Source organism: Aspergillus candidus, assembly GCF_002847045.1.
Source record: "Aspergillus candidus strain CBS 102.13 unplaced genomic scaffold BDW47scaffold_50, whole genome shotgun sequence".
Taxonomy (NCBI): domain Eukaryota; kingdom Fungi; phylum Ascomycota; class Eurotiomycetes; order Eurotiales; family Aspergillaceae; genus Aspergillus; species Aspergillus candidus.
Genome location: NW_020194055.1, coordinates 21,085 through 47,167, shown reverse-complemented (window position 1 = coordinate 47,167; position 26,083 = coordinate 21,085). Strand labels below are relative to the sequence as shown.

At 50.4% G+C, this 26,083-nt stretch overlaps 12 protein-coding genes and 1 non-coding gene across 13 annotated transcripts; 7 read left to right on the top strand and 6 right to left on the bottom strand.

The window, feature by feature from the left end:
- Positions 1-274: 274 nt before the first annotated feature.
- On the bottom strand, positions 275-2,252 carry cwc27 (putative peptidyl-prolyl cis-trans isomerase). The gene has a single exon (XM_024813806.1). The coding sequence runs from the start codon at positions 2,022-2,024 to the stop codon at positions 372-374; it is 1,653 nt and encodes a 550-aa protein (XP_024669173.1). The 5' UTR covers positions 2,025-2,252; the 3' UTR covers positions 275-371.
- Positions 2,253-2,516: 264 nt separating this feature from the next.
- BDW47DRAFT_67661 (uncharacterized protein) lies at positions 2,517-5,140 on the bottom strand. Its single transcript, XM_024819591.1, has 3 exons — positions 4,827-5,140; positions 3,525-4,776; positions 2,517-3,466 (listed from the first exon to the last, which is right to left on the bottom strand). Exons 1-3 carry the CDS (start codon positions 4,918-4,920, stop codon positions 2,620-2,622), a joined length of 2,193 nt encoding a protein of 730 aa, XP_024669172.1. The 5' UTR covers positions 4,921-5,140; the 3' UTR covers positions 2,517-2,619.
- A 321-nt stretch (positions 5,141-5,461) lies between these two features.
- BDW47DRAFT_133771 (ketopantoate reductase family protein) lies at positions 5,462-6,794 on the top strand (the record flags this gene model as incomplete). The annotated part of the gene is made up of 5 exons (XM_024817923.1): positions 5,462-5,628; positions 5,681-5,774; positions 5,827-5,881; positions 5,945-6,144; positions 6,207-6,794. The coding sequence occupies exons 1-5, from the start codon at positions 5,588-5,590 to the stop codon at positions 6,792-6,794; spliced, it is 978 nt and encodes a 325-aa protein (XP_024669171.1). The 5' UTR covers positions 5,462-5,587.
- Positions 6,795-6,932: 138 nt separating this feature from the next.
- BDW47DRAFT_128359 (DUF3431 domain-containing protein) lies at positions 6,933-8,141 on the bottom strand (the record flags this gene model as incomplete). Its single annotated transcript, XM_024816841.1, has 3 exons — positions 6,933-6,978; positions 7,047-7,637; positions 7,711-8,141. The coding sequence occupies 3 exons, from the start codon at positions 8,139-8,141 to the stop codon at positions 6,933-6,935; spliced, it is 1,068 nt and encodes a 355-aa protein (XP_024669170.1).
- A 968-nt stretch (positions 8,142-9,109) lies between these two features.
- BDW47DRAFT_67650 (uncharacterized protein) lies at positions 9,110-10,049 on the bottom strand. Its single transcript, XM_024819590.1, has 3 exons — positions 9,805-10,049; positions 9,471-9,730; positions 9,110-9,415 (listed from the first exon to the last, which is right to left on the bottom strand). Exons 1-3 carry the CDS (start codon positions 9,985-9,987, stop codon positions 9,313-9,315), a joined length of 546 nt encoding a protein of 181 aa, XP_024669169.1. The 5' UTR covers positions 9,988-10,049; the 3' UTR covers positions 9,110-9,312.
- Positions 10,050-10,984: 935 nt separating this feature from the next.
- Positions 10,985-12,013, bottom strand: BDW47DRAFT_128358 (uncharacterized protein; the record flags this gene model as incomplete). The annotated part of the gene is made up of 1 exon (XM_024816840.1): positions 10,985-12,013. The coding sequence occupies one exon, from the start codon at positions 12,011-12,013 to the stop codon at positions 10,985-10,987; it is 1,029 nt and encodes a 342-aa protein (XP_024669168.1).
- Positions 12,014-12,796: 783 nt separating this feature from the next.
- BDW47DRAFT_133767 (oxidase ustYa family protein) lies at positions 12,797-13,859 on the top strand (the record flags this gene model as incomplete). Its single annotated transcript, XM_024817922.1, has 5 exons — positions 12,797-13,019; positions 13,081-13,212; positions 13,266-13,396; positions 13,451-13,550; positions 13,608-13,859. 5 exons carry the CDS (start codon positions 12,797-12,799, stop codon positions 13,850-13,852), a joined length of 831 nt encoding a protein of 276 aa, XP_024669167.1. The 3' UTR covers positions 13,853-13,859.
- Positions 13,860-14,421: 562 nt separating this feature from the next.
- BDW47DRAFT_133766 (alpha/beta hydrolase) lies at positions 14,422-15,910 on the top strand (the record flags this gene model as incomplete). The annotated part of the gene is made up of 4 exons (XM_024817921.1): positions 14,422-14,613; positions 14,680-14,818; positions 14,873-14,981; positions 15,049-15,910. 4 exons carry the CDS (start codon positions 14,422-14,424, stop codon positions 15,908-15,910), a joined length of 1,302 nt encoding a protein of 433 aa, XP_024669166.1.
- Positions 15,911-16,845: 935 nt separating this feature from the next.
- On the top strand, positions 16,846-18,253 carry BDW47DRAFT_119724 (MFS general substrate transporter; the record flags this gene model as incomplete). Its single annotated transcript, XM_024815390.1, has 3 exons — positions 16,846-17,933; positions 17,987-18,141; positions 18,222-18,253. 3 exons carry the CDS (start codon positions 16,846-16,848, stop codon positions 18,251-18,253), a joined length of 1,275 nt encoding a protein of 424 aa, XP_024669165.1.
- Positions 18,254-18,649: 396 nt separating this feature from the next.
- BDW47DRAFT_t120 lies at positions 18,650-18,721 on the top strand. Its single transcript has one exon. It is a non-coding gene; the product is annotated as a tRNA-Gln (tRNA).
- Positions 18,722-19,589: 868 nt separating this feature from the next.
- BDW47DRAFT_119723 (spherulation-specific family 4 protein) lies at positions 19,590-20,975 on the top strand (the record flags this gene model as incomplete). Its single annotated transcript, XM_024815389.1, has 4 exons — positions 19,590-19,839; positions 19,960-20,170; positions 20,226-20,583; positions 20,673-20,975. The coding sequence occupies 4 exons, from the start codon at positions 19,590-19,592 to the stop codon at positions 20,973-20,975; spliced, it is 1,122 nt and encodes a 373-aa protein (XP_024669164.1).
- Positions 20,976-21,405: 430 nt separating this feature from the next.
- Positions 21,406-23,148, top strand: BDW47DRAFT_110814 (TDT family transporter). The gene is made up of 5 exons (XM_024813805.1): positions 21,406-21,624; positions 21,681-21,947; positions 22,003-22,156; positions 22,207-22,789; positions 22,841-23,148. The coding sequence occupies exons 2-5, from the start codon at positions 21,749-21,751 to the stop codon at positions 23,000-23,002; spliced, it is 1,098 nt and encodes a 365-aa protein (XP_024669163.1). The 5' UTR covers positions 21,406-21,624; positions 21,681-21,748; the 3' UTR covers positions 23,003-23,148.
- Positions 23,149-23,307: 159 nt separating this feature from the next.
- On the bottom strand, positions 23,308-25,080 carry BDW47DRAFT_119721 (major facilitator superfamily domain-containing protein; the record flags this gene model as incomplete). The annotated part of the gene is made up of 3 exons (XM_024815388.1): positions 23,308-24,573; positions 24,629-24,801; positions 25,002-25,080. The coding sequence occupies 3 exons, from the start codon at positions 25,078-25,080 to the stop codon at positions 23,308-23,310; spliced, it is 1,518 nt and encodes a 505-aa protein (XP_024669162.1).
- Positions 25,081-26,083: the final 1,003 nt, after the last annotated feature.

The following is a 26,083-nucleotide window of genomic DNA, read 5'->3' as shown; positions in this document are numbered from 1 at the left end:
GTTATGAAGACTGTCTGCAGTATAAAGCAATTGATCATGGCATATCCGGCAACCCCACTTGGAAACCACAACGCTTATCCGCTTTGTGCGAATGATCTGCTGTGGCTGTTGGAATGGCTTCTCTGTGTTTATGCAAGGAGAATGGGCATAGGAGAATAGTGCACTACTCTGTTCTTTCTTTTGGATAGACGATAGTATGCGTGTTCCCTTCGAACATGCGTGCACGAGCAAAATGTAGGTCTCGAAACTCATGGAGCAAGAAAGTATGAATCCCTTTAAGCAACATCCAATATCATTATATGGAGCTGTAAATTGGCCGCTGCATAGATCTATCTATATCAACATCGTCGTTCGTCATCAATGCCACAAAATCAATGCCTCCCCTTCTCCCATTCCAAGGTCCCAGCTCGCTCCATCTTCCTCTCTCGTTCCCGATCCCGAGCAAGCCCTCGCTTTCGCCCGCCTACAAGCTCCTTCTCCTTCTCCCGCGGGTCAATCACCATTAACGAATCGGCGTCCCCGGGATGCTCCTTCTTCCACTTGAGGTCTTTGCCCTTCGTGTCCTTGCCGAATTGCAGCTGGTGGGTCAGCCAGCCCCGGTCGTCGTCATCCCCGGCGGCAGATTCATGGTCCTCATCCTTCCATGATTTGCAGGACTGGCAGTTGGCAATGAAGTGTAGATCGCAGAGCTGGGCTTCCGGGTCTTCGGACTCTTCGTTCTCGGTATGTGTGCCCTTCTTGGTTTTGGTCGGAGGGGGGGAGTTGGTGCGAGCAGGCTGACTCGTCTCTGCGGTCTCGAGCTTGGACTTGAACGCGTTGAATAATTGCAGGGTGTCCTTGTCAGAGGAGCTGCCGAGCCCGTTCGCGCCGCTGCGGCCGCCACCATTTGTGCTCCCTGGTGGTGGGCGTCTGCGTCCGCGGATCGCTGTGTCCGGGATCATGGCTTCCAAGGCGGATTTCTTGCGACCGGAGTCGGCAGGCCCTGCGTGCACGTCCCGACGCATGGAGGCCATAACATTCTCGATTTCGGCATTGGTACGAGATAGGAAGGACTTCTTTGCGGGGGGTGATCGCGATTGGGACGGCGAGCGTTCTGGCGACTCCGGGTCAGGCAGGGGGAGTTGTTTCTCTGGCTCGGGCGTCTTAGGACGGGGCCGACGCTCAGGAGACGGAGAGTGCGGCCGTTTGCGCGGTTTTGTCGGAACCTGTGTTTGATTCTCGGCTCGATTTTTGCCAGGAGCGTCGTTGGACGTGCCTTGCGTATCGGTAACGAGGCTGGCGTTGTATTTGGGTTTCGCCGGTCGTACGGGAATGTCTGCGGCCACGTCGCCATCATCTCCAAAACTCAACAGCGTCTTCCCACCTTTGGCCGCCTTCTTCTTCCTTTTGGGCGGTGCGGGTTTCTCCGACTTGTGCGCGGTCGCCGTGATCTGCCTCTCCTTGATCTTGCCGGCCAGCGGTCCCAGCTCCCCGACCTCGCAGCCAGTCACCCTGACCGGGTAAACCGGTGTTTCCGTACCCTCTATGCGCTCCGCCTCCGCGATCTTCAGCAAGTTGTAGATGGAGTCACCTTCGATGCGCCCGAAGAGCGTACACTGCCCATTCAGCTCGCGCTCCGTGTTCCCCAGAGTAATGAAAAACTGGCTTCCGTATGTGCCGTCCTCGCTCTTCGCCATTCCCACCAGTCCTCGCCGGTTAAACCGTAGCCGACTGTGTAGCTCATCGCGTAGCACGACCTTCTCGTCCGGATCGCGCGCGTCCGGATCGTACTCAAACTCTGGGTCCTCATAGATAGACGTCCCGCCCGACCCGGTACCTGTCGGATCGCCGCCCTGGACGATGAAGTCCGGTACGATGCGATGGAAGATGGTGCCCACGTAGTAGTTGTCCTGGCAGTGTTGGAGGAAATTGCGGCACGTGAGGGGAGTCTGGTTGGCGAAGAGGGCGATCTGCAGAGGACCGAAGGTGGTTGACAACGTGGCGGATGCGGTGGCCGCCGGCTCGGTGGAATAATGGGCGGACATTGTGAAGTGGAAGGCAGGCTTATTTAGGGGGTCGTTGGAGTGAGGCCTGCGCGGGTGCAGGTCCTGCAATCGCCGGTCGGGAGAGGCTCAATCGGATGGTAGGCGGTGATAAGGCTGGGATCATGAAGTTTAGTTGCCTTCAATGTAGTGTTAGGACAACTCTTGTTGCTGGATAGGGTAATAGGAGGGCAAATTGCCCGCGAGGTGGATGCGAGGGATCGGGGGAGGAAAGTTGACCGGAGCTGAAGCTTTTCGGGGAAACTTTCAGCGCGAAGTCAACGTCATGTCACGCTCGCTTTCTCCCTTTATTTGGCCTAACCCCGTCCAACCACCACCCACAACTAAAGTGCATTGAGTCTTCGACACGCATTTATTGAGACCAATATTGTACACTTATAATGGTAAATTATCATATGATAATATAACTGATAGTTTTTACTGTTATCGTATCTTTGAAGAAACAACAAATACCGCTGATATGGCTATCTCCGTCGAATCGTTTAATTACGTGCAGCATCACGGCTCATGATTATCTCAGTTGGGTATTTCTTCTCCTACAAATAACTTTAAACAGTCATGGTCGCCACAAACCAGATCACTGCATAGGACATGGGTCGTCATCCGTGTCCTGAGCCCTTGTTGACTCCGTCTCATCTCCGGCCTCGAGTGCATCAATCCGTCGTCGAACACGCTCAAGATCAGGGGCCGAATCGGGGCCCGATAGCATGGTTTCCTCAGCTATAATTGCCTCTTGTGGCCGATTCCTTTGCCGCAACCAAGCCGTAAAGCTCCGCATCATCATCGTCCTCATTATATCCGCCTCTGGGCCTCGTATACCCTCTGGTGGGGAAGGGATCTCGTCGTCATCTTCTCTGTGAGTATTATTCTGCGGTACTAGGCCGGAGACACTCGGCCTTTCATCCTCCCCTATTACTCTGCTAGTATCAGGCTGCGATGCCGGAGCTATCGGCAAGGGAGGAGCTGTGCCATTCATCTTCGCAAGCACATATTCGACCGTCTGCCGAAGAAGGAGATTGCGCACACCGTTGTGCGCTCTCCAATCATGGATTTGCCTCGGAACAGTAGGGCCGACATAGACCTGGTTGGGGTGGTCAAGGGCAAGCGGCCACAGGTCCTCGAGTAATGCGCTCTGAGATGAGAGCATCCCATAGAGATCGCCCCAGACGAGATTGCCTAGAATGCGCATCTGTCCGTGGTATCCGGGGGATTCGCCGGGTCGCCCGCATCCTTCTTCAGGATCATAATCTGCATCGACGGCGAGGACGAAGCCAGTGAAATCGCCAGCTAGCAGGAGATCAGTTGCGGCGGAGTAGGTATCTCCCATGTATGAGGAGAAACTGGCATGGTCGGCGACGAGGAATACCCGGTCGTTCACGTGGTCATTCGGGTCGAATGATGCTAAAGCATCGCTCGTGAACTGCCTACAGAGGTAGCTAGTCAGTTAAGGGCTATTGTCTTTTTTTTGCCAGATAACCATACCGCTGCGCCGCTTCTACGTCTCCCTCGGGAATATTCAGTGCTTGTCCATCCAACCAATGGAGTTTCAGATGCCCTTTGAGCTGGCCACTTCCCGTCTGGCCTCGTCCCCAGTTTGAGACATGAGCTTCTACCTTTTTCACAAAAGCCGCCCATTCGGCTTCGGACTGCTGGTATGTGAGCCGATAAATGGCGAGACCCCGACGTGGATGGCTAGGGGAGCTCTCAATCATAAACAGCTCTCGCATGATCCACGGTTCTTTGGGCATTGTCGATAACGGCTCACCTCGGGTTTCTAACCGCACCAGCCGCTGGGCCTCAACTTGGTCAGAGGCCGTCTGACGGAGCGATTCCGGCGATGCGACACCACCTCCCGCACTTCTTCCTTGTGCGACACGTCGGTATATGATTTGTCGACTGACTTGTTTCAACCGCGAGATGTAGGCTTTTTGGCGGTCGGCCGATACAGGCGACTGCAGCTTTGGTGGGATATTGGGTCTCAGTGGAGGTGCAGTGTACCCCTTGTAGCCATGCATTGGCAGCATGATCCCATAGTCCGCGACCGCTACAATTTCCGCCAGAATTTGCAGATTGTCTGTAAGGTTCCATTGGATATGATCGACCACATCCTCTCTCGTCGGGCGATGCGACGCCAACGATTGCAGTAGCGGAGCCTGCAGCGCGTTGACATGAAGTATCACCCAGCGGTGTGCGCGCTCCGTGATAGTCTCATAGTGCGCGGCGATGAACTCTGTCCAGAGGCTAGCGACGCTGATGCGTGCCTCACCCCGCGAAGCGCGCCTCTCGTTGAGCACAGTATCTAGCTCCGCCCAATGATCCCAGATCAAGTTGTACGTGTCTCGTAGATTGCGCAAGACCCGCGGTTGGTTCAGGTAGTGGAATGCAGCCAGCACTGCGGACAAATGCTGAGAGGCGATTTCGAAGTTCTCGGGACGGTCGAGGCCCTTTTCCTGCCATCGCTCTTGACAAAGTGGGACCATCCCTTCCCACAGACGAGATTTGATGAATTGAATGTTCTTTCCCACGAGGCACAGCCGATCGCCGTCTTCCATGGAGCCGACCCGCTCCATGACGCGCCCAATGATCGGTTGGCCATCGTCGCGAGGGAGTACTGCGATCTGGACTTCCTCGCCGGTGAGTCGGGTAAGTTGCGATTCTTTCCCGTTGGGAAGGGCCCCTTCGACGCAAAAGTGGAGGAAGTGCGCGATCGTTTGGGGTTCGATTAGACGGTCAACTGCGGTGGTTAGTAGGCTCAGTGCGTATCCCACGAAAGACGTCATTTACCGATCTCCAGATCCTGGTCCTTTAGATGGGCCTCAAGGATGATGCTACTTCTCTGGACGATGGAAGGGTTCAGGTGATCGTATCTAGTACTCATTGCGGCTAGAATTTGGGATAGGAGCACCACAGTCTGTACTGTTTATTGGAGAGGGGAACTGGTGTTTACGAGGTTCGAAAGGATTTATCGTGGCATACTAGGCAACCGAGTGGCAGAGACGCCATGTTTGTCTAGCGTGTCTAAAAACCTGGTGATGTCCAAGACACACATCGCTCTGGTTCTTTCGGACTCGTCTTGAGCCTCAGTGCGAGCGGGATTGGCCTGGATCGTGTGCTTATTCCCAATTGGGACTTTATAGGCAGAAATGAGCAGTGGTAGCGGAAGCCACTAACTGCATTCTATCACGTTTTCTCCATGGCTCGGGTCTGATTGGAAACAGTAATCGTATGGCTGAACCGCAATTTTGTTGTCTGAGATGTGTCTCAGAATTATCTTCGAGTCAAAGCGTCCTATGTCTGTCAGTGGCACACTTTAGCCGAGGATATCGCATGCCTCGAAATGGTAACGTTCACTCAACCAATATACCATTCAGGTGTACCATAAATAAGATAGAGGGATAAAATTTCCATACTATTGCCAGAGCACGTGCAGTACATCCAAAAACATTCGATCGGCCATTCTTCCGATCCCCACAATTCCGGAAGCCCCGCATTAGTTCTGCGCGCATGAGGGGTGAGAACCATGCATTATCATCCCTACTATCAACATGTCGGATCGCATTGACGTGCTGCTTTATGGGCTCGGAGCGTAAGTCCTCAATAACATTCCAATAGGCGCGGAACCATCTAAGAGCACTCAGAATCGGCTCCTTTTACGCCTTCATCTTGCAACGTTGCGAGCGGGTGCGCCTGACCGTCGTCGCGCGCTCCAACTACGAAGCCGTCAAGAGCAATGTATGTTCGACTTCTCGAGAGATCTGTGGCTGTAATAACAGAAACTTCCCAGGGAGTCTTTGTGAACAGCGCCAATCACGGCCAACATCACTTCCATCCATACAAAGGCGACTAGCCCATCTCCCCCTTCCCATGATTGCCTAGAACAGCTTAATAACAATTACCACCAGTGGTCAAATCCCCCGCCGAGCTGACTGAGAAACTCGACTTCGTCGTATGCGCCCACAAAGCCATTAACCCGGAGGCTACGCCGGCGGCCCTTGCGCCCGTCGTGGGCGACAACACGACTGTCGTGATCATCCAGAACGGAGTCGGCAACGAAGAGCCCTTCCGGCGCGCGTTTCCCACAAACTCGATCCTAACCTGCGTGGTATGTTCCTTTTCCTCCACCCTCGACCGTCAACTTGATGCCGACCGCCGTAAAATCAACAGGCCTGGGTAGGAGCCAGCCAACCCACCCCGGGTACAGTCCACCACACCGTAGCAGAAAACACCCAAATCGGGCTCTTCACCAACGCATTGTCTCCCCCATCACCAGAGGAACACACACGCCTCGCGACCTTCGCCGCCCTCCTTCAAGAAGGGGGCACAAACGTCGACGTCGTGGACGACATCCAGCGGCGCCGATGGGAGAAGGTCGCGTGGAATGCCGCCTGGAACGCTATCACCTCGCTGACGAGGATGGACACGCAGGACTGGCTGGACTCGTCACCCGACGCGGTGTCTCTGTCTCAACGGCTGATAAAGGAGGTGGTGTCCGTTGGGAGAGCGTGCGGCGTGCCGCTGCCGGATGGGTTGGAGGAGGAGTTTATTACGCGGGCTCGTGCGCTGGGGAGGATGCGGACTAGTATGCAGTATGATTGTGAGAATGAGAGGCCAATGGAGATTGAGGTCATTTTGGGGTATCCGGCGAGGAAAGCGAGGGAGTTGGGCGTTGATGCGCCGGTATTGCAGACGCTGTATGCGTTGTTGCGGGCTGTTGATGGACGATTTGCTGCTGGGGGGGTGGGTTCCGAATAGGCTTGTGATACTGTCTTCTAGAGTTTAGAAAAAAAAGTCGTAAGATATCCTACAGGGGATTTTATATTAAAGGTATTAAAACTAGTCAATAACCAAAGCAACCAGATGCCAACACATTACGCCCAAGACCTAGTTATCTCAGATGCCGTACACGTCAAAATAGCAATCGCTTATATCGGGACAACTGCATTTCACGTTAGAAGACACACGTAAAGGTTCATACGAACTTTGAAGAAGCAAAGGCGATCTTACTAAACCGGGTCCTGCCCGAATATAATATGCCACATATACTCCATCACCCTCCCACTAACATCATCCTCCAGCTCCGTCTGCATCAACCAGCGATGATACTGTGTGTAGGCGCTGAGGGGTCTCTTTAGCACCTGCTTCCTTGACACCGCAAACTGCGCACAGCACGGCGTGGCCACCACGTCCGGAACATCCGTACTATTGAAGAAGCTGACCCAGGCTCTCGCGAACGCCAAGTCTGTGTCCTTGGCCCCACTGTTCTGCAAAACGGAAGAAGAGGAGGACGGCAGGAACGGCCGGATCTCGTCGGGACAACCCGGGTTCGGATTACAGCGTAGGTTGGCGTAGCCGTTGCGCTGGATGTGGTCTGTCTGCAGCATCTGGACAGTCTCGACGTTGCTGTGCTGGCTGAACTCGGTATGCCATGCTTGCGGGTAGCCGTCGCGGTGACTGTGGAGGAAGATGATTGTTTCTGGGAGGTTGTGGTAGTTGTCGATGATGTATTGGAGGTACGCGTTGGCTTCTTTGCCTTTGTTTTTAGAAACCGAGAGAGGTGCGCTGGGGTCGTCGACGGTGTAGATTGCGTTTTGCCATCTGATTGAGATTAGTATTTCCCTACCTATCTAGGTATTCAGCTTTGTGAGGAGCGGTGGTGGTGGTGGCATACTCGGGTAGATCGCGCAAGATCCAGCTTGTGTCTTCGTTGGACAATCTCCCCACGACGATGACGCCGTCTCTCATCTGAAGCCCAGACGCCTCATCCATAACTATTTGGTCCCCTTTGCCTATCTGGTCTCCTCGCGACGGCGCAAGGCGCTGCGCATTGAGCCGTTTACGCGACGAAGCCGGCGTTGGGTCCGGGTATAAGACTTGTGTCCGGGTATCTGGCGAACGAATGACTGGTCGAGCGGTCGAGTTGGCACCCTGCTTGTCTGTATCACTTTGCGCGACACCGCTGCGCTTTCCGGCCTGCAATGAGAAAGAAAAACTGCGGATATCGTCCCATTTCGACTGGATCACAGACGAGTGTCGCTCAGTGATCAGCATGCAAAGAATTAACAGCACGGCTACCGTGCAAATGCGTTCAAAGGCTCTCATGATTGACTTCTGGCCTTCCCACCCACTCAATTAGGAGGCTTAGGATTGCAAAAGTCTGCGGAGAGGCAGTGGAGAAAAGCGGTTCTTTCAGAGTGCGCCAGGGCAGAGACCCCCTGTGGGGCAAGACAGTGATAGTAGTTACTAGGTGACGGCACGAGATGATCCCAACACACCAGCCAGAAGTGTTCCCTATTGAAGTCAGTTGAGTTATCACCCCTGGATGTTTGAGAGCTCCAGAGCATGCGCGAGTATTGATGTCATTGCAAGGTGTGATCCGAATGACCGTTTCTGCAGTTGTCTGCATTGCGTGCGGGCCGCTGTGGATCCGGCCAGCATCTTTTCCGTGGTTCAGGGAGGGTAGGCGCCTCGATTTCATCATCGACCTGCCAGGAACGAATCCGATCGCTGGTATCGTGCCTTAATTCCGGACCTGAGTATGTTTATCTATGGCGTTGTTGGGGGACATTTGATCATGGTTAGTGTGGCGGTAAGTGACTATAGATGTTCCGGTATCGGTCAAAAGAACACCGCTATCATCACTCAACTATAAAGGCATCATGGCACTTATGCTCCTGGGAATTACTAGTTTTTTTTGTCGCCTGGGGACTTGCCCTGTCTAGATCTCGACCACACCATGGAGACTTGCGCATTATACATACCGGGAATGTGTATTGAAGCAATTGAGATTTCCAAAGCTCTCGGTATTGACGCTGAGGACTCATCCTTTGAGGAATTGGGATTGATTACCGTCACCGAAAGAAGTGCTGGCAAGGGGTAAATCCCAATATCTCGCTGGAGTACTTCGCAGGTATCTGAGACCCACGGAATGTTAAGCTGTCAACTACCCTTGATCGGACATTCCTCGCTATATAAAACTGCTGCGTGGCTGATCGTCGGGAGCAGTATGCTGGCAGCGTCACTTCAGGATGCGGAGAGGCATTGGTATATCCTCAAAACGTGATATTCTTTTGTAATTGAGATATAATTAACTATTAGCTATTGTATCATATAGTAGTATAAACAATCAACGAGTCATTAAGCGTATAATGCTTGAAAAAGGCCTGTATCTTCACGCAGCACAAATTAGTGGGCATTAAATCCAGCCTGATAAGGCTGGTCAGAGTTTCGTAAACAATATCATCCCCTCGTTTCCCCTCGTTTCCATTGCCATTTAGGCACGAGAATCATTACTCTCCTTTGTCGAAAGCCTCGCCTCCTTCCGCAGCTTATGGGTAGAAATGCATGACCGAACAAAAAGCCAAAAATACAAAATCCTGTCTCAGTCAGTAACGCGCCCCCTAGAAACCCAGACAGGTAATCATCACTTACATGGTGACCAAAGCCATCGCCGTCCCAAAGTGCTCAATATTTGCCAAGGTCACTTGGTAGCAGTCTCTATATCCTGAATCGCAACTAGACCTAACACCTGTAAAATATGGCATCATCCACAGCAGGAACATAATTATAGTCGCAACCAATCCGGTCCACGCGAATAGATCGAAGGTAACATATACGCCATGGTGGATTGGTTTACGCGATAGCAACTCGACGCATACCGCTATAACTGACCACGCAAGGGTGTATGCGGTCTGGATTATGGAAAAGTCGTCCGTCAGATCTGACCTCTCTTGTAAAGTGTATAATTGAAGGCTGGTGTACTTACGCCTGCTATAACTGGACTGAGCACGGGCCCGCCCATGTCATAGTAGCCCATTTCGCTTATGTCGTGGCTGCTGTTTGCCCATCCGAAGACGCAGAGCGCAATGAGTGAAGTGACTCCTGTGAGGATGCGCAGAGACAGATTGGTGCTCTGAGTGTACCATTTTGCTGGTGTAGGAAAGCCCATGTTTGATTATTTGTTGGGTAGAAGAGGTGTAGATTGTGAAAACACGAGAGCTTGGATGAAGATTGATGTTTGTGATGTTTCGTCCATCTTATTTATCCTTTAATCTTTTATAATGCAGCCTCATGGTCGCAATGGGCTTAAAATAGCATAGGCCAATGCTTTGACGACATGTCAGGCAGGTGGCAATCACCGAGTCAGTTGCGGATCTAGCGTCCGCGCAGACCACCACATGCTACCATTTATCAAAAAGCGGCTTAGATCAGAAGTCAGGCTGTCGGATCTAAAAAATTATCTTTGGTTAGTGGGGATAGCATGGCGGTGACTCGAAGGATTTGTGTGTTGGTTGGAAGAGCCTTGGCCAAATCGTTGAACCTATTGGGTATCGAGATCTACACTCCGCCATGCACTGCCCAGGATGATCTATACAACTTAACCCTAAACTGATAATGGGACAACGGGAAGTCTATCGTACACAGGCAGTGCTGAAGATTATACTCCACTTAAGGCAGAATAATAATATGTAACGCTCTTGCCATTAGGTATGCAGAGTGTGTTCATAATGATATCACAGGATCGTTTACTGTAGGGCACGAGTTCGGGGAAATTAAACTTTCCTAGCTGCGCATCGTGGCTGGACTTTTCGCGCCTATTAAGGATTCAGCTACAGGATTAAGCAGGACCAATCGACTCGGAAAAAATATAGTATAAAAGATTAGGAGCCAAGTAATTCGAAACGAGAGGTTTAGGTTCTATACTATTGGTGGAAGAGCACCAATAGTGTTCAAACTTTTTGCACCCCTTGAGTGGGAGAGCAGTAATTAGATACAGTAATATTAGGTAGCATATTAACCGTAGGATAAATTAGGTCCCAACATATCCATCCACGTCAATAGCGCTCGCTGATTATCGGATACAAAAGCCACGAACGCTCTTCCACCTTGATCCGGTTATTGACAGGGGACCATGCTGAGGTGGGCAAAATTAGAATTGAGTCGAACTAAGCGCCCTCTTCGGGGTAATGTTCGTAGTTCTGGTAGGGCTCGTAAGAGGAGTAAGGATCGTATGAGGCAGCTTCGGCTTCGGCATTCTCCTCATTGGCATCGCGCTTGTAGGAGCCGTAGTTCTTGTAGGGGGCGTAGTTTCCGTAGGGCTTCGCTTCTCCCTCCTGCGACTCCGCGTCCCGCTTGTAGGAGCCGTAGTTCTTGTAGGGGGCGTAGTTTCCGTAGGGCTTCGCTTCTCCCTCCTGAGACTCCGCGTCCCGCTTGTAGGGGTTGTAGGTTTTATAAGGGGCGTACTGTCCATAGGGCTTCGCTTCTCCCTCCTGTGACTCTGTGTCCCTTTTGTAGGGGTTGTAGGTTTCGTAAGGGTTGTAGTGTCCCTCGTCCTGGTCCCTGGCCTGGTGGTTCACGTCCCGCTTGTAGGGGTTGTAGGTCTTATATTTGCCATAGGGCTTTGCCTCTCCCTCCTGTTGCTCCACATCCCGCTTGTAGGGGTTGTAGGTCTTGTACTTGCCATAGGGCTTTGCTTCTCCCTCCTGGTGCTCCACATCCCGCTTGTAAGGGTTGTACGTCTCGTAGGGAGAATAGCCATAGTCCTTGTAGTCGGCGTACTCTCCATAGGGGTTCTCTTCGCCATCCTCTGGCTTGGCGTCCCTCTTGTAGTGGTTATAGGTCTTATAAGGGGCGTACTGTCCGTAGGGCTTCGCTTCCTGGTGCTCCACATCCCGCTTGTACGGGTTGTACGTCTCGTAGGGAGAATAGCCATAGTCCTTGTAGTCGGCGTACTCTCCATAGGGGTTCTCTTCGCCATCCTCTGGCTTGGCATCCCGCTTGTAAGGGTTGTAGGTCTTGTAGGGAGAATAACCATAATCCTTGTAGTCGGTGTACTTGTCATACGGCTCGTAGCTTGGGTAGCTGGCGACGCCCGAGTCTCCGTCGGCCTGCTTCTTCTCGTCGGCTTCGACGGGAAGAGCGCTCACAGAGAGGAGCAAGGTAGCTAGAGTGAAGCTGGTGGCGACGAAACGCATGATGGATGACGAGTCTTTGTTAGACTGGAGAACAATGTATTGTGTGGGGGTGGGGATGGAAGAGCTGTCATTGTGTCAAAGCCGGTGGGTAGACAGGGTTATATAGACCTAGCCAAGACGTAAATCTACATAATTTGAGAGATGTCTGCGCGTCATTATGAACTATTGGAATATTTTTCATTGCTCTAGACAATTGCATCAGAATCGTAGTTTGTATACAATTGGCATGTGGCAAAGGCGAGTAGCCATGGGAAAGTTAGAAAAGTAATAATGGATATGACAGCTGTGACTTGGCTGTCAATTGTTTTCAGTCTCATAAAAGCACAATGTAATACTAAAATCAAACATTGAATTCCAATCCATAATGGCGAATACAGCCGGTTCCATGCTGTCAGCTACCTATTCCGGCGATATAAAATAGAAGCCGACCCACTATGTCGGGGTCGCGCGGAAACCACACCCACAAAAATAGACCAAACAGCTTTAAATAGATCCCTTTCCCCAGGGTTCTAGACAGTACAATCAAAGTCAATCCCAGCAGTGGTGACGGATCCTAAACTTAACCAGTTTTTCATGAAGTTCATTGCCGGAGACGGAAATAGAGCGAGAATGTTTGACTCGTGACGTAGGTTCTTCTCAGAACACCCTCAGGTATCTACGTCGAAGAATAGATCTCAATTTACTTGATACAATCTATTTTAGATTCAAAAGTACAGGCCCAATTCTTGACACTTGAGACTTTTGCTGCAATTTAATCATTCAATCTCAATGGATCCAGACACAATGGCCGCTACGCCGCCAGATGAAGAGCAGCAGAAGAGCCTCCTCTCTGAAGAAGAGGGTGTCTGGGTGGACACGGAAAGGAAGGCGAAGAAAAGCTTTCCCCAAATCTGGCAGATTTTCGTGTATCCTATAGCCGTGGCTGCGATCTTCGCTATGGGGGCTGTATCTGGCTACTATTGGGACGACATGGATAAGCATTGCAGTACCTACGTCTCGCAGCCCTGTATGACTTGGACTCTCAACTCCCTATCAGCTGGTAAGGAACAGTTGCTAATCATTTGCAGCACCATTGTTGAGGGACATGGGTGTCAAATACCATGTTCAACAATACAACGGGTCCTTTCTCCACGAAAACATCTATCGACAAGACGCAAGTCCCGAAGTGGACGAGGCTTGGGAGGCCCTGGGAACAGACTGTGAGCACTCTGATCGGTTTGTTGAGAGACTATGGTTTGTTAACAAAAACAAGACCGACCGCTTAGGGTTCCCCCCGAGGCGGCAGAGGAAGCAGGTATCGCCCATGATCAAGTCAAGATCAACGAGAAATACGGCGGTGGATATCCCGCCAATCTGGAGGGTCTGCACCATCTTCATTGCTTGGTAGGGAATCCCACGACCCATACTGCTTTGATTTGACTGACAAAGATATGGTAGAATCTCCTCCGGAAATCGCTATATTACAACTATGACTATTACCATGACCTAGGCCAAGGTGCTTTCGTGAACGATGACTACATCGTCAAGCGCCACGTCTGTAAGTATTTTGTCTACTGGGCAAACTGTAACGGATATTATACTTACTCATTATTAGCCCACTGTATGGACATCATTCGTCAACAACTCATGTGCACAGCCGACACCGGCGTGCTAGGGCAGATCTGGGTGTGGCCCGACGGCCCCAAGCCGTTTGTCGACTTCAATACTAAACACAAGTGCAAGAATTATGACGCGATTCGGCAGTGGGCTCATGATAATCAGTTACCTGAGCATCCTCCTCAGGACTACATTCAAAAGCAGCCGGAAGAAGGGGATAGAATTTATCCCGAGATTCCTTAGGTTGGAGATAGTCTACGATGGTGAAGTCATTGGGTCTTTGTGCCGAAATGGGATGTTTAATATCAGATCTTGGGTGTCCCGTGTTATTTAATCACTACTTAGTAATATATAATGGAGCATACTTTCACCCAGGACGGGCAGCATACACAGAACGACAGGTATAGGTCTTGCTTATCTATTGCACTGTGGTGGATATTATGTTCATTTTATCTAATATAGATTAATACGCACTGTGCTCTGTATTTATAATATCATGTGTCATTGGCAATACCTTCCACGAACATCTCTGTGGTCACCCAAGTTCAAAGACTGCCTTAAGTAACAATCATTGTCTGGTATGTCTGTGACTGAGCCTCGGGGGTGAAGCATTCCCATTCGAAGAAAGTGAATATGACAGTGTTGAACCCTACCCAACTAGATATTTACTAGCAAGATAATAGTGAATATACAAATTTCTTGGACTATAAATACCATCGTTCTTCCCTTATTCCTGCCTTGTTCATCCATACCTCTACCAATCTCTTCCCCCACGAGCAAGTCATCCTATCGACACCAAGAGCATCACAACCATGTCCAAGTCTAGCTTCGCAGTCGAGGAGCACGTCCTTGATGGACAGCACATCCGCGAATACCCTGGTGCCACCATAACCCCCGACGCGCCTATCAAGCTCGCCGTGAAGAAGTACATTCCTCTCGATAACCCCAATCCCCAGCCCGGCAACGTGACCATCATCGGGTCTCACGGAGCTGGTTTTCCCAAGGTGCGTTGGCTCGACACTACCCTTACGTAGACGCCGTATACCAAACTCACCTTTAATGTCTTGTAGGAACTTTACGAGCCCCTGTGGGAAGCTATGCTAGCCAGAAGCGAAAAAGACGGTTACCGCATCCGAGCTATCTGGATTGTTGATAGCGCCCACCAGGGAGCAAGCGGAGTGTTGAACGAGAGGATCATTGGGAACGATCGTAAGTACCGCCCACCCTGTATGTCTGGAGATCCATAACATAACTGGATGACAGCGTCCTGGTTCGACCACTCACGCGACCTCCTGCACATGATTAACCACTTCCGCGACGACATGCCCCGTCCTATCATCGGCGTCGGACATAGTACTGGCGCCACGCAGCTGTAAGTACATCCTTTTCCGTCTATATCAATACAAACGAACCAAAACAAATTACTAACAAATAACCAGGATTTTCCTCTCCTTGATCCACGCTCGTCTGTTCGCCTCTCTCGTCATGATCGAGCCCTATTTTATCGGCAAAGAGAGACACACCCAAGGTCTGGGAACCCTCGCGTCAGCCATCCAGCGCAAAGACACCTGGCCCTCCCGTTCCGCCGCAGACAAACACTTCCGTAAGGCATTCCGCGTCTGGGACCCCGCCGTCCTCGACCGCTGGACTCAGTACGGTCTACGCGATCTTCCAACCGCCCTACACCCTGAGATCAACTCTGAAAGACACAATCCACCCGTGACCCTCACCACAACCAAGCACCAGGAAGCCTTTTTCTACACACGTAGCAACTTCAACCAGCACAGGGAGCTAGGTGCAGTCTATGCAGGCGAAGCCAGCAACGATCCGCGCCCACCGCACGATCCGCTCCTCGTCCCCGATATGGTGGGCCCCTTGCACCCGGGTCAGAAATTCTACCGTCCGGAGCCTGTGCTGGCGTTTACAATGCTACCTCATCTCAGGCCTGAGGTGTTGGTGTTGAGTGCTGCGAGGAGCGCACTGTTCCGGTCTGGGATCCACGACGCGGCGGTGAAGATGATCGGCACGCGGTTTGCTGGCAGTGGAGGGTTGGAGTATGGTCATGTTCGACATGATGTTGTGCAGAAAGCGGGACATACTTTGCCGATGGAGAAGGTTGCGGAGACTGCCGCTTTGGTTGGTCCGTGGGTTGGTGGGAAGCTGAGGAAGTGGAGTGGGGACGAGAAGTGGATGGCGGCCATTGAGGTTAAGCCGGTTATTTCTGAGGAGTGGATTGCTGAGTTGAAGGCGAGGGCTTCATCTGACAAGTCGTTGGCGAGGAAGAAACTGTCTAAACTGTAGGTTTTTATGTTTGGGTATGATCTGGATTGGGTCGGGGTTTGGTTGGATGGTTTGACAGGGTAGGATTGTGATTAATCGGGTTTATTTGTTATGCTTGGTAGATGTTCAAGAGGTCTACAGATATTAATACTAAATTTGGAAATTGTTTTTAGAGTTGAAGGTCAAAATAACGTTATTATCATTGTTGGTCTACCGCTGGTGCCATCCACAAAGTACTTAGTAGTGATGGCACTCTAATTTTACGTAGTATACCTGACTAGGACGACAACAGTATACAGTACTACCTCAAGATGGTTATCACACAGACCAAATCCTCACCAGAGACATGTGTCACAAGTAATCGTCATTTCTGCAGCCAGACCTGCCATTAATCTACTCCATACATAGGCCCACCATAAAGGTCGGCAAACGTTCGCAAAGACCACCTCTACAGAACGGCCGACCCGAGTGGGTCTATCGACTACCCGAGTACAACTCTCGGCCACGATGCATTTCTGCAGTCGGAATTGTCAGGAACCAGAATAGACCCAATCAGAAGTCCAATCGGAAAATTCTGCCATTCACCAGTACAAAAGAGGCATAGATCAGGGTGCGGGTATGCAGATCGCTGGCGTCGGCCAAAGTCCTTAGTTAGGGTCGGCCGATGATTCATCGCCCGTCGGCCAACTTGAGATGGCCGAAGTATACCATCAGTGATGCAACAGTGGGCCGTATGGGTGAAAATGGCAACATGACAGCCCAATTCGGGTATACATCGATGGCCGATGTCAATTGAGGGTATCCACTTGCCAGCAGAGATTTCGCCATGCTTGGGTTGCTTCGATCCATATTTGTCTATATAATGAAGACCATTTCTGGTATATGGTTGTTCTCCGCAGACCAACGACCAAAGAAGTTTTCATTTATATACTTTTTTCAACAGATTCAACAAACAAATGGATAAAGAAGAACGAAACGACTCGCCCGGCCTCTACCCCGAAGGCGGCTGGAAAGCCAACTCGGTTGTCATCGGCAGTTTCTGTTCCATCATGGGCGGACTCGGGCTCATGAACAGCATCGGCATTTACCAGGCCTGGATATCAACCCACCAGCTGGAATCCATGAGTGCTGGGCAAATCGGCTGGATCTTCGGGATATACAACTTCTTGATCTTCTTCTGCGGCATCCAGATCGGCCCGATCTTCGATGCCAAGGGACCGCGCGTGCTCATGCTCGTGGGATCTATCCTCGTCATTCTCACTCTCATCCTCGTGGGCTTCTGTCGCGTGTACTGGCATTTTCTCATCGTCATCGGCATTCTTGGCGGCATGGGGACTTCTTTCATCTTCATTGTTCCGGTAGCCAGCATCGGACATTTCTTCTACCGGCGGCGAGGCGCCGCCACAGGGCTGGCCCTGTCAGGCGGCAGCATCGGGGGCGTCATCTTCCCTCTGGTCCTGGAATATCTAGCTCCCAAGATCGGATTCGCGTGGGCTACTCGCGTCATCGCCCTCATCACTCTCATCCTCCTCATCCCCGGCTGTATCCTCGTGCGAGCCAATCTCCCACCAAAGCCATCACTCTCCTCCAAGCGAGAAATCCTCCCCGACCTCACCATCCTCAAAGACCCGTTACTTGCGCTGACGACGCTAGGCGTGTTCTTCATCGAATGGGGCTTCTTCATCCCGCTCGAGTACGTGGTCTCGTACTCGCTCGCGCACGGTATGTCTCGCCGTCTTGCCTACCTGACCATTGTGTTCTTCAACGCGGGCTCCTTCCCCGGCCGCTGGCTCCCGGGCATCATGGCCGATAAGATCGGCCGCTTCAACACGTTGATCCTCACTAACGTCTTATGTCTGATTGCGGTCCTGGCGGTTTGGATGCCTGCCGATGGGAACGTCGCTGCTACTGTTATCTTCGCCGTCGTGTTTGGCTTCGCGAGTGGGAGTAACATTAGTTTGGTGCCCGTTTGTGTGGGAGAGCTTTGCTCTACTGAGTCTTATGGGAGGTTTTATACTACTGTGTATACGATTGTTAGTTTAGGGTATGTTTCTCTTTCCTCTTCTTTATCTTGGATATAAAGCTAATGTGGTGTAGGGCTTTGACTGGGGTTCCGATCGCTGGTGAGATCATCCATCGGTGTCAGGGGGCGTATTGGGGATTGATCGCTTTTGCGGGGTGTTCGTATGCTGCGGGACTGGTGTGTTTTATCATTGTGAAGTTTATGCAGGAACGTAAGGGGAAGAAGGGCGGTGGAGTAGAGGTAAATGCTTAATGTAGGAAGCTTAATGCGTGAAGACAATTAGATATCATGAATATATATATTTTATAGACAGAACGTTTCCACTAGCAGATGCAGAGTAGACAGGGCAGTTGTCTTCTGATAAGAATTCAGGGTAATACCGAGAATGGAGTCCAGAGCGCATCGAAGAACAATGAACCACTTCTCCGATACTGTGCTTCTGTTGAGTATTGATATTTGATCATTGGCCTAGATAATGATGTTCAGGTTGGTTACCCGGTACTCTCACACCAACGAAACCTTTCCTGTAAACCCTATTTGTCTTAAAAGGAACCGAGATAGCCCCCAGATCACTAGATTATCCACCTTTTCTCCGCGAAAAAAATTTCCATATTAATTCATCCTTGGTGGTTAAGGATCTTGGAGAAGGGGCATATTGCGTCGGATGGGTTGTTTCAGAAGTAAGAAAGATAGTTATTGTATATAGAACTCTAGGTAGCAGACAGAAATATAACAAAGGTCCTGTGGTCTAGTGGTTATGACGTCGGATTCTGATTCCGTAAGCCCCGGTTCAATTCCGGGCAGGACCTCTTCTTTCTTTTTTGGTTTTTTCCTTTTTTTTTTTTTTGCCCTGCATGCAATATGTATCTTTCATTTCTTTTTGAAGAAGATGTCCACGTGGAATTGGTTATAAATCTACGTTTTCCTCATAGTAATACTACAATCATGCTGCCTGCTACTTCGGAGTCTTGGACGCTTCCTGGGTGTTAAGTTATCAGCCAATCCGTCCGTATCGCCCATAAGCAATCAATTCTTTCAAAGTCCACCACAGGATTTTTTGTACGATATACTTGAGAAACACTGGGTTTCATGCTGCGAGGTCTCATACGTGTGATTACCGCCCGTGGCTGCTTATACTTCAGATTGTTTTATCAAGCCGATTTAGTCTGATCTGGTTCTCTTTTCACCATATGGGGGATGAGGGTAAGTTATAATTTTCCAGAACAAGTCCATTTACAAGGTAGGCCATTGATATGACAGCGCTCCAGTATTTAAACGATCTGCCGAATCATGTGGGCACTACTAATCATCAAGCTTTATATTAGCTTAATTAACAGCCCGCGGGTACTTGCATTTATATAAGATTTTCGACAAGGCCAAGGCCAAAAGTGTGTTTCAGATCAGCCCAGATCTCATTTATCTGGTTCTGTGGAATTTGGCCGACCCAGTGACAGGCTTCAGCAAGTAGAAATCTACCGGGGCGTTTTTCGTGTCAGGCCCTGTTAATTTCCATAGCCAAATGATGTCCCGAAGGCTAGAACAAACGCCTCATACGACGCGGAGAAGTTGTTTCGTCTATAGTGACACGGCCACTTTGGCATCAAACCCGTATTCTGATTACTCGGTAGTGTGGCGTCCGATGTACTCCTGACATCGGTTCAGATATATATGAGGTATATGAAGGACGGCTGGACCGTCACCCTCGGAGTCGGAAAACAGTTGTCGGTTCATCAGCTTCTGGAAAGCTTCACTTTCGTTTTACTTGATTTGCTGCGTTCTTTCTCAAGTCACTCCTTTGGTCTATCCTGCTTCACTCTTTTCATTCTTATAATGTTTCTGGGAAACACGTCTCACGCCCTGTTGGGTCTTCTGGGTTGTCTGGCACTTCTCCCCCAACAGGCCTATACTGCAAGTATCCCCTCAGAAGGTCATCTGTACCGCTTTGGGCGCGTCTATCAAGGCCTCCATCACATTTCTGATTCGACTTCCGACTCGAGCTCTCATGGGGACACGCTCAACTCCACCAAGCGCAGTCTTCCGTCAGAAGATCGTCTGTTCCGCTTTGGACGCGTCTATCAAGGGCTCCATCACATTTCTCATTCGGATTCCGACTCGGGGGACGCGCTCACCCCCACCAAGCGCACCGTGGAGTCTAGCTCCGTAGATGTCGCGACGAGCACAGCCCCAGAAACCGCAAACGTTATCATCCCTGCATATGCGTATCCGTCAAATGGAGCCTGGACGCCTCTCGAAGACCTGTGTGTAAACCCTCATTGACCTGTGGAGTCACAAGCCATTGACACTTCAGCGCAGGATAACCGCCCACCCCGACGTCCACTTCACTGTCATCATCAACCCGGATAGCGGACCCGGCGCCAACTCCCTGCCTGATGAGAACTTCCGCACCGCCGTCCCCAAGCTGGCCGCTCATGACAACGCGCGCGTTGTCGGCTACGTCAGCACTGCGCGAGGCAACCGGGCAATCTCTGATGTGGAGGAGGAGATCAAAAGATATGCTGGTTGGCCGTCTGCTAGCGGGGACAAGGCTTTCGCAGTGAATGGGATCTTTCTTGATGAAGCGCCGACTGGAGACGGTGGTGCTGCGGTGTCGTATTATCAGCAACTTGCTTCTCTGATTAAAAAATCTGAGGGTCTTGGACCGGACAATTACGTACGTTATCTTCTGTTCCCCTTTCCTCCCTAATAAAGAATTGTCTATACAATAATCTACAAACCACACAAACTAACTCTAAATCACAGGTCGTCACGAACCCTGGAGCCGTTCCAGACGCAGCCTACTTCGGGCTTGCCGACTCGACAGTCATTTTCGAGAGCCCGTACAGCGAGTTCCAGAATCTTCTATCGTCGGACATGTTCGATTCAATCAAGGGAACCGACCTGTCGAAGTTCTCCTCCATCGTCTACTCCGTCCCCGAGGACACCGACCTCCAGGGACTGGTTTCGCAGGTCAAGAGTATATCTAGCCAGAATTACCTCGGAGGCCTCGACACCTATATGTCGTACGACCCTCTGTTGACGCGCGTTGTGCCTTTGCTGGGGTAGTGTAGCTAGAGATATACTACTGCATACTGTTTGGGGGCCAGACGTTGAGATACACTAATTTTTATAAGTACTGTTGTGAGGGATTCACTGCGTGGACTCTATACACTTATATTAGTCTAAATATGATATTACCTGCCTTTCACGATATACGAACCGGGAATGCAAATCAGCAGTATCATCTACCAGGACAAAAACTGAGATGCGGTAGAGCGATTTGGTGAGGTGGCCGGCCCAATCGTGGATTATGTCAATAATGATATCATTATCCCGCACAAACCAGGGAAACTTCGAGGTCGTCATAAAGGTTAGCATATTCTATAGTTAACCACTTTTTAACCCCTAACCACGGTCGCTAGCCAGAGATTTAACCCGGTGACTGAAACCTGAAACTTTAACCACCATCCTCGTAACCTGCGTAACAAATGTCTCCGTTATAGGCGGGAGACCTCGAAGTTTTCACCTAAAGCTAACGCGAATTGTATATCTCCTTTGAAATGGATCCCTCTGCTAGCTGTGTGGCCTGCCAGCCTGATAGTCAATTTTGCCCTGAACATGGTGGTGTAGAACAGCCCAACCACGATTTTGAAGCTAAACTCCACGCCAAAAACCAGAAAGGTTTAAGACAGGTCATAGTCAACTTCACTCCATCGTTCGTTCTGTTCTGTTTCCCATTTGTATTTAGTATACTAACCATGTTTGAAACAGATGGGTAGGCACCAGCTGTGTCGTTCTGCTAGATTAATTTTCTCACCTTTTTCAAGTTCAGTGCTACCATGGGGACGGGGATTGTTTCGATTCTTCTTTTCAACCTTCCTTATAACGGCGACTGGCTATACTGGCTATCTGTGATTGTCTTCGCCTTTAATGTGTTCCTATTTTCTCTGTTCAGCCTCATCTCTTTCATTCGATACACTTTCTTTCGAGGTATCTGGACAGCGATGCTGAACCATCCGACGCAGTCGTTGTTTCTTGGTATGTATTACCTTCAAGTGGCAAAACCCATCACATTCTGATACAAGGCCAACAGGCACATTTCCAATGGGACTTGCAACCATCATCAACATGATATGCTTCGTATGTGTCCCGGCGTGGGGACAATGGGCTGCCAAACTGGCATGGGCCCTCTGGTGGTTTGATACCGTTATCTCACTTGCAAATAATATGTATTTGCCGTTTGTTATGTACTCAATATGATCTCTCCCCCTTGATAGTCACTAACACTGAGTCCCAGAATGTCTCGGCATAACAATGAACTTTCGGGGATGACCGCAGCCTGGTTGCTGCCTGTCGTCTCTACTATTGTCGCATCTGCATCTGGTGGGATCGTGGCTTCGGTATTAGAAAACAATCAGCACGCTCTGTGGACCATCATTATCAGCTATATACTTTGGGGGACGGGAGTCCCTTTAGCAATGACAGTACTCGCGATGTACTTCCATCGCCTGACGATCCATAAGCTACCGCTCAGAGAAGTCATTGTGTCGGTTTTCCTTCCACTGGGACCATTAGGCCAGGGTGCTTTCAGTATCATGCAACTCGGGAAGCAGGCTATGAGGGTCTTCCCCGAAACAAATAGCCTTCCTGCGCCAATCTCAGCGGGCCCTATACTCTATATTCTCGGCTTTGTGCTCGGACTCATCATGTGGGGGTTCGCGCTTGTGTGGCTTTTCTTTGCGCTGGCCTCTATCACTCGGTCGAGATTCCCTTTTAACATGGGCTGGTGGGGGTTTACCTTCCCGCTTGGGGTGTTCACGACTGCGACAACTACCATTGCAAAGGAGCTTCCTTCGTTGTTCTTCAAGGTGTTAGGCACTGTGAGTTTTCGGATCACACTCGAGATGTATACGTTTACTGACACAGGAAAGATATTCTCGGTTATTGTCATTTTACTTTGGATCGTTGTTAGCATCGGCACACTTGTTAAATCCTGGCAAAGGAAGATATTCATTGCACCATGTCTGAAAGAATGGGAGAAGTTGGAGGCTGAACGTCATGCGAAGGATTGCCGAGGTTTGCGAGATGCCTAGTCAGCCTTTTTTAATGTCATGCACACAGCGCCATTGATATCATTTTGAAAGCGGACATAAGATGTTGAGAATACCAGTCAGGTCAAGCCCTATTCCAAGTGCTGGTCAGCATTTTGGAGTAGCGGCTGTTACTTGTTGAATTCTGCTGTCTACCAGTGTAACCAGTTATGTGCCATCTTCTAGACCCTGTGGCCCTGGTCTATAATTACAAGTAACCGGTCCCCGCGACACGGCTAAGCTGCTAGACCACTCCTTTTATGTCCATCTTTTTGCCATTCCAGCCCTTTTGTACTCTGCACCCAATGTCAGACCCCCTGTTTGGGATCTTTCCCTATCAACTTGTCTTTTCGGTACTGGTGACCATACACAAAGACTAACCAGAGAATAGGACTGAAAAGCAGCCAAATCCCAGCAATTAGTGTGGCAGTCCATCCAATGCTGATGACCCTAATTAAAGGAATTGCCCCAGCCACAGAACCGGCACCTAGGAGACATCGGAATGCATTATTAGCCGCAGTGGCAGTCGCTGGAGTTGCCACATTGCAATCAACAAGAAGCGTGATCAATGTGCTAGTTGCTCCGGATGTCAAATGCGCCACGAAAAATAACATCACCAGGGGCCCTGATAGATGAGTTTGAAAGTTCATCAACCACCCGTAGCCGGTAATAAAAATACAGCAAGCATAGAGCACTGGGAAGGTAATCTCGAGCCGAACCTTCTCAACCGGCATATCGATCAGCAGGACCTGCCGATTTTTCTCCACTTCAATGCCACACCTTTCCGCATGTCGACGGAAATTCCAATCGATGAGTTTCCCCACGGTCCACCGGGAGGTTAGGCTACCCAGACCGTAAGGAATATAGCACAACCCTATCTGCAGTGCGTTGAACTGATACTTTGCCTCAAGCTGTGACGGCAGCGTGCTGAGAACCGCGGTGTACCCACAGAACAGCAGGCTCGCGAAGCAGATAACAGCAAAATTTTCTTTTTGGCACGCAAGTCGAATGCTGTCCAGAGGCCTTGGTCGCTTTTTCGCGGACATCATATGAAGATTCTCTTCGCGATCTTCTGCTTCCGCGTCGGTTTTCCCAGACCGTCGTCGGATATACTCGATCACGGGCTGATTCCACGTCGGTGCCTCGATGGACCCGTTCCCAACTACCATGCGACATGTCTCCGGGACGAAAAGCAGCAAGAGGACAATCATCACGCCCGAGAAGACTACCAGGAACCAGAACGTGCTGCGCCAGCCGAAATATTGAGTCAACACACCCCCTATAATCGGCCCCAGTGCCAGGCCCAGCGTCACCCCCAGGGTTGAATATATCATGTAGCGCCCACGTTCCGCGCGAGGGACCACGTCGACTGCCACTGACGCAGCGACAACTGCGGCAATGCTGCTCCCAAGGCTTTGCAGGCAGCGGAGCACCATCAATGCTCGGAAACTATTCTGACAAGCGAGTCCAATGTTTACAGCGAGATAGATCATTAGGGACACTATGATTGCCGGTCGGCGTCCGTATGTATCCGATAGACTAGCCACGAACAGGGGCGCAATGCCTTGCACAACCTGGACCGATCAGTAGGGCGCTTGTTACTCTCGTGGTCGGTCCAACAGTTCTTACCATGAAAGTGGTGATGCTAAGATTGATCATTGCTGTGGATACACCCAAATCATGCGCGAGTTGGTTCATCGCCGGGAAATATATGTTGGCAGAGACAGGCGAGAGAAACGTCACCAACGAGGCGAGGGTGATTGTCCATAATTTCTTTCGTTCAGAGAAAGTGGTATATGGCCCTGAAAGGCTGGTAGCTGCCGATTTTGGATCCATCCTACAACGTGTAGGAGAATGTTGTTCAGTGACAGAACTCTCTGGCTGCTCAGGATCTTAACGCTTTACCTGACTTTTATCTCCTGGCCACGACATTCTCAACGTCCGAAAAAGTACAATGTATGTGGTTTTGAAATTGGCTGATCTTCCGCCCTGTGTTTCTTACGTAGAATTTGCGGTACGATACTCGGCCCATAGGAGATAATGTGCTGCTTTCGATTATACCCAAGCGTGTATGGAGTCATTATTGGTCAATTAATACTTTGTACGCAGGGGGTGAGTACCCTAGAACGCCAGTACATAGAACTGGTTAGATATTGTCAGGGATATCAGTCAGGTCAAGTGCCTCCCGAACTGCCATTCGGCTTTTTGGTGCAATGGCTAAGATATATCATACAGATATGTTGTTCTTGGATGGAATTTCTCCCAGACGTCAGTATATACCCCTTGCATTGACTGTCTCTGCATCACTTTGATCTTTCATTGCCTTGCAGTGTGGAGACGTATCATGGAAGTCCCGAATTTAGGACTTCCAATGCACTCTCCACAAATTGCAAGCTTCCTGAGACGAGGACTACTAAGTCATCATCATTCACCTTTATGACACAGACTTGGACGACGGGATACGTGCCTCATTGCTTCTTTACCTGTTCTAAATACCGATACAGCTGATGAGTATCCTTTAGTTGATTTCAGGGCGTGGCTAGCTGATCCTTTAGAGGGATCTCCACCCTTGGCCCCGGAGTAGGTCATCGAGACTCGCTCAATGTTGGGAGACGAGTAGCGCCCACAAGGCAAGTTGGTGCAAAATATTGCTTCGTGAAATAGGAGCTCTATCGCCACCGGTCAGCTAATCGCGCCAACAGCCACGTCGAGCAGATACCGAAGAAGCGACAGCCAAGCTGGCATTCACCCTTTGACAGTCTTCAGCGAGTCCCACTTCGATAGAGTCAATGTCCGGGTGCGTATCAATCACCGTGATGTTAGTGCTTTTGATCTCTCGCCAGTGACTGCAGTACAGTCATTGCTTCGGGTTGCTGTGGCACTGTCCAATTCGACATCCCGGCTTAAGGATCCCCGTCTTTGCCCAGACAATCTCGCCTATTGTCGAGCCAAAGATATCTGTATGCTCCATCCTAGCTCGTGATGACGCGCGCACTAGTTTTCTAAAGCATTCGTCGAGAGGTACCGTCTACCGAGGCAGACTTCGATGATCGCAGTATCGATCCTTTCGAAAGAAACCATGAA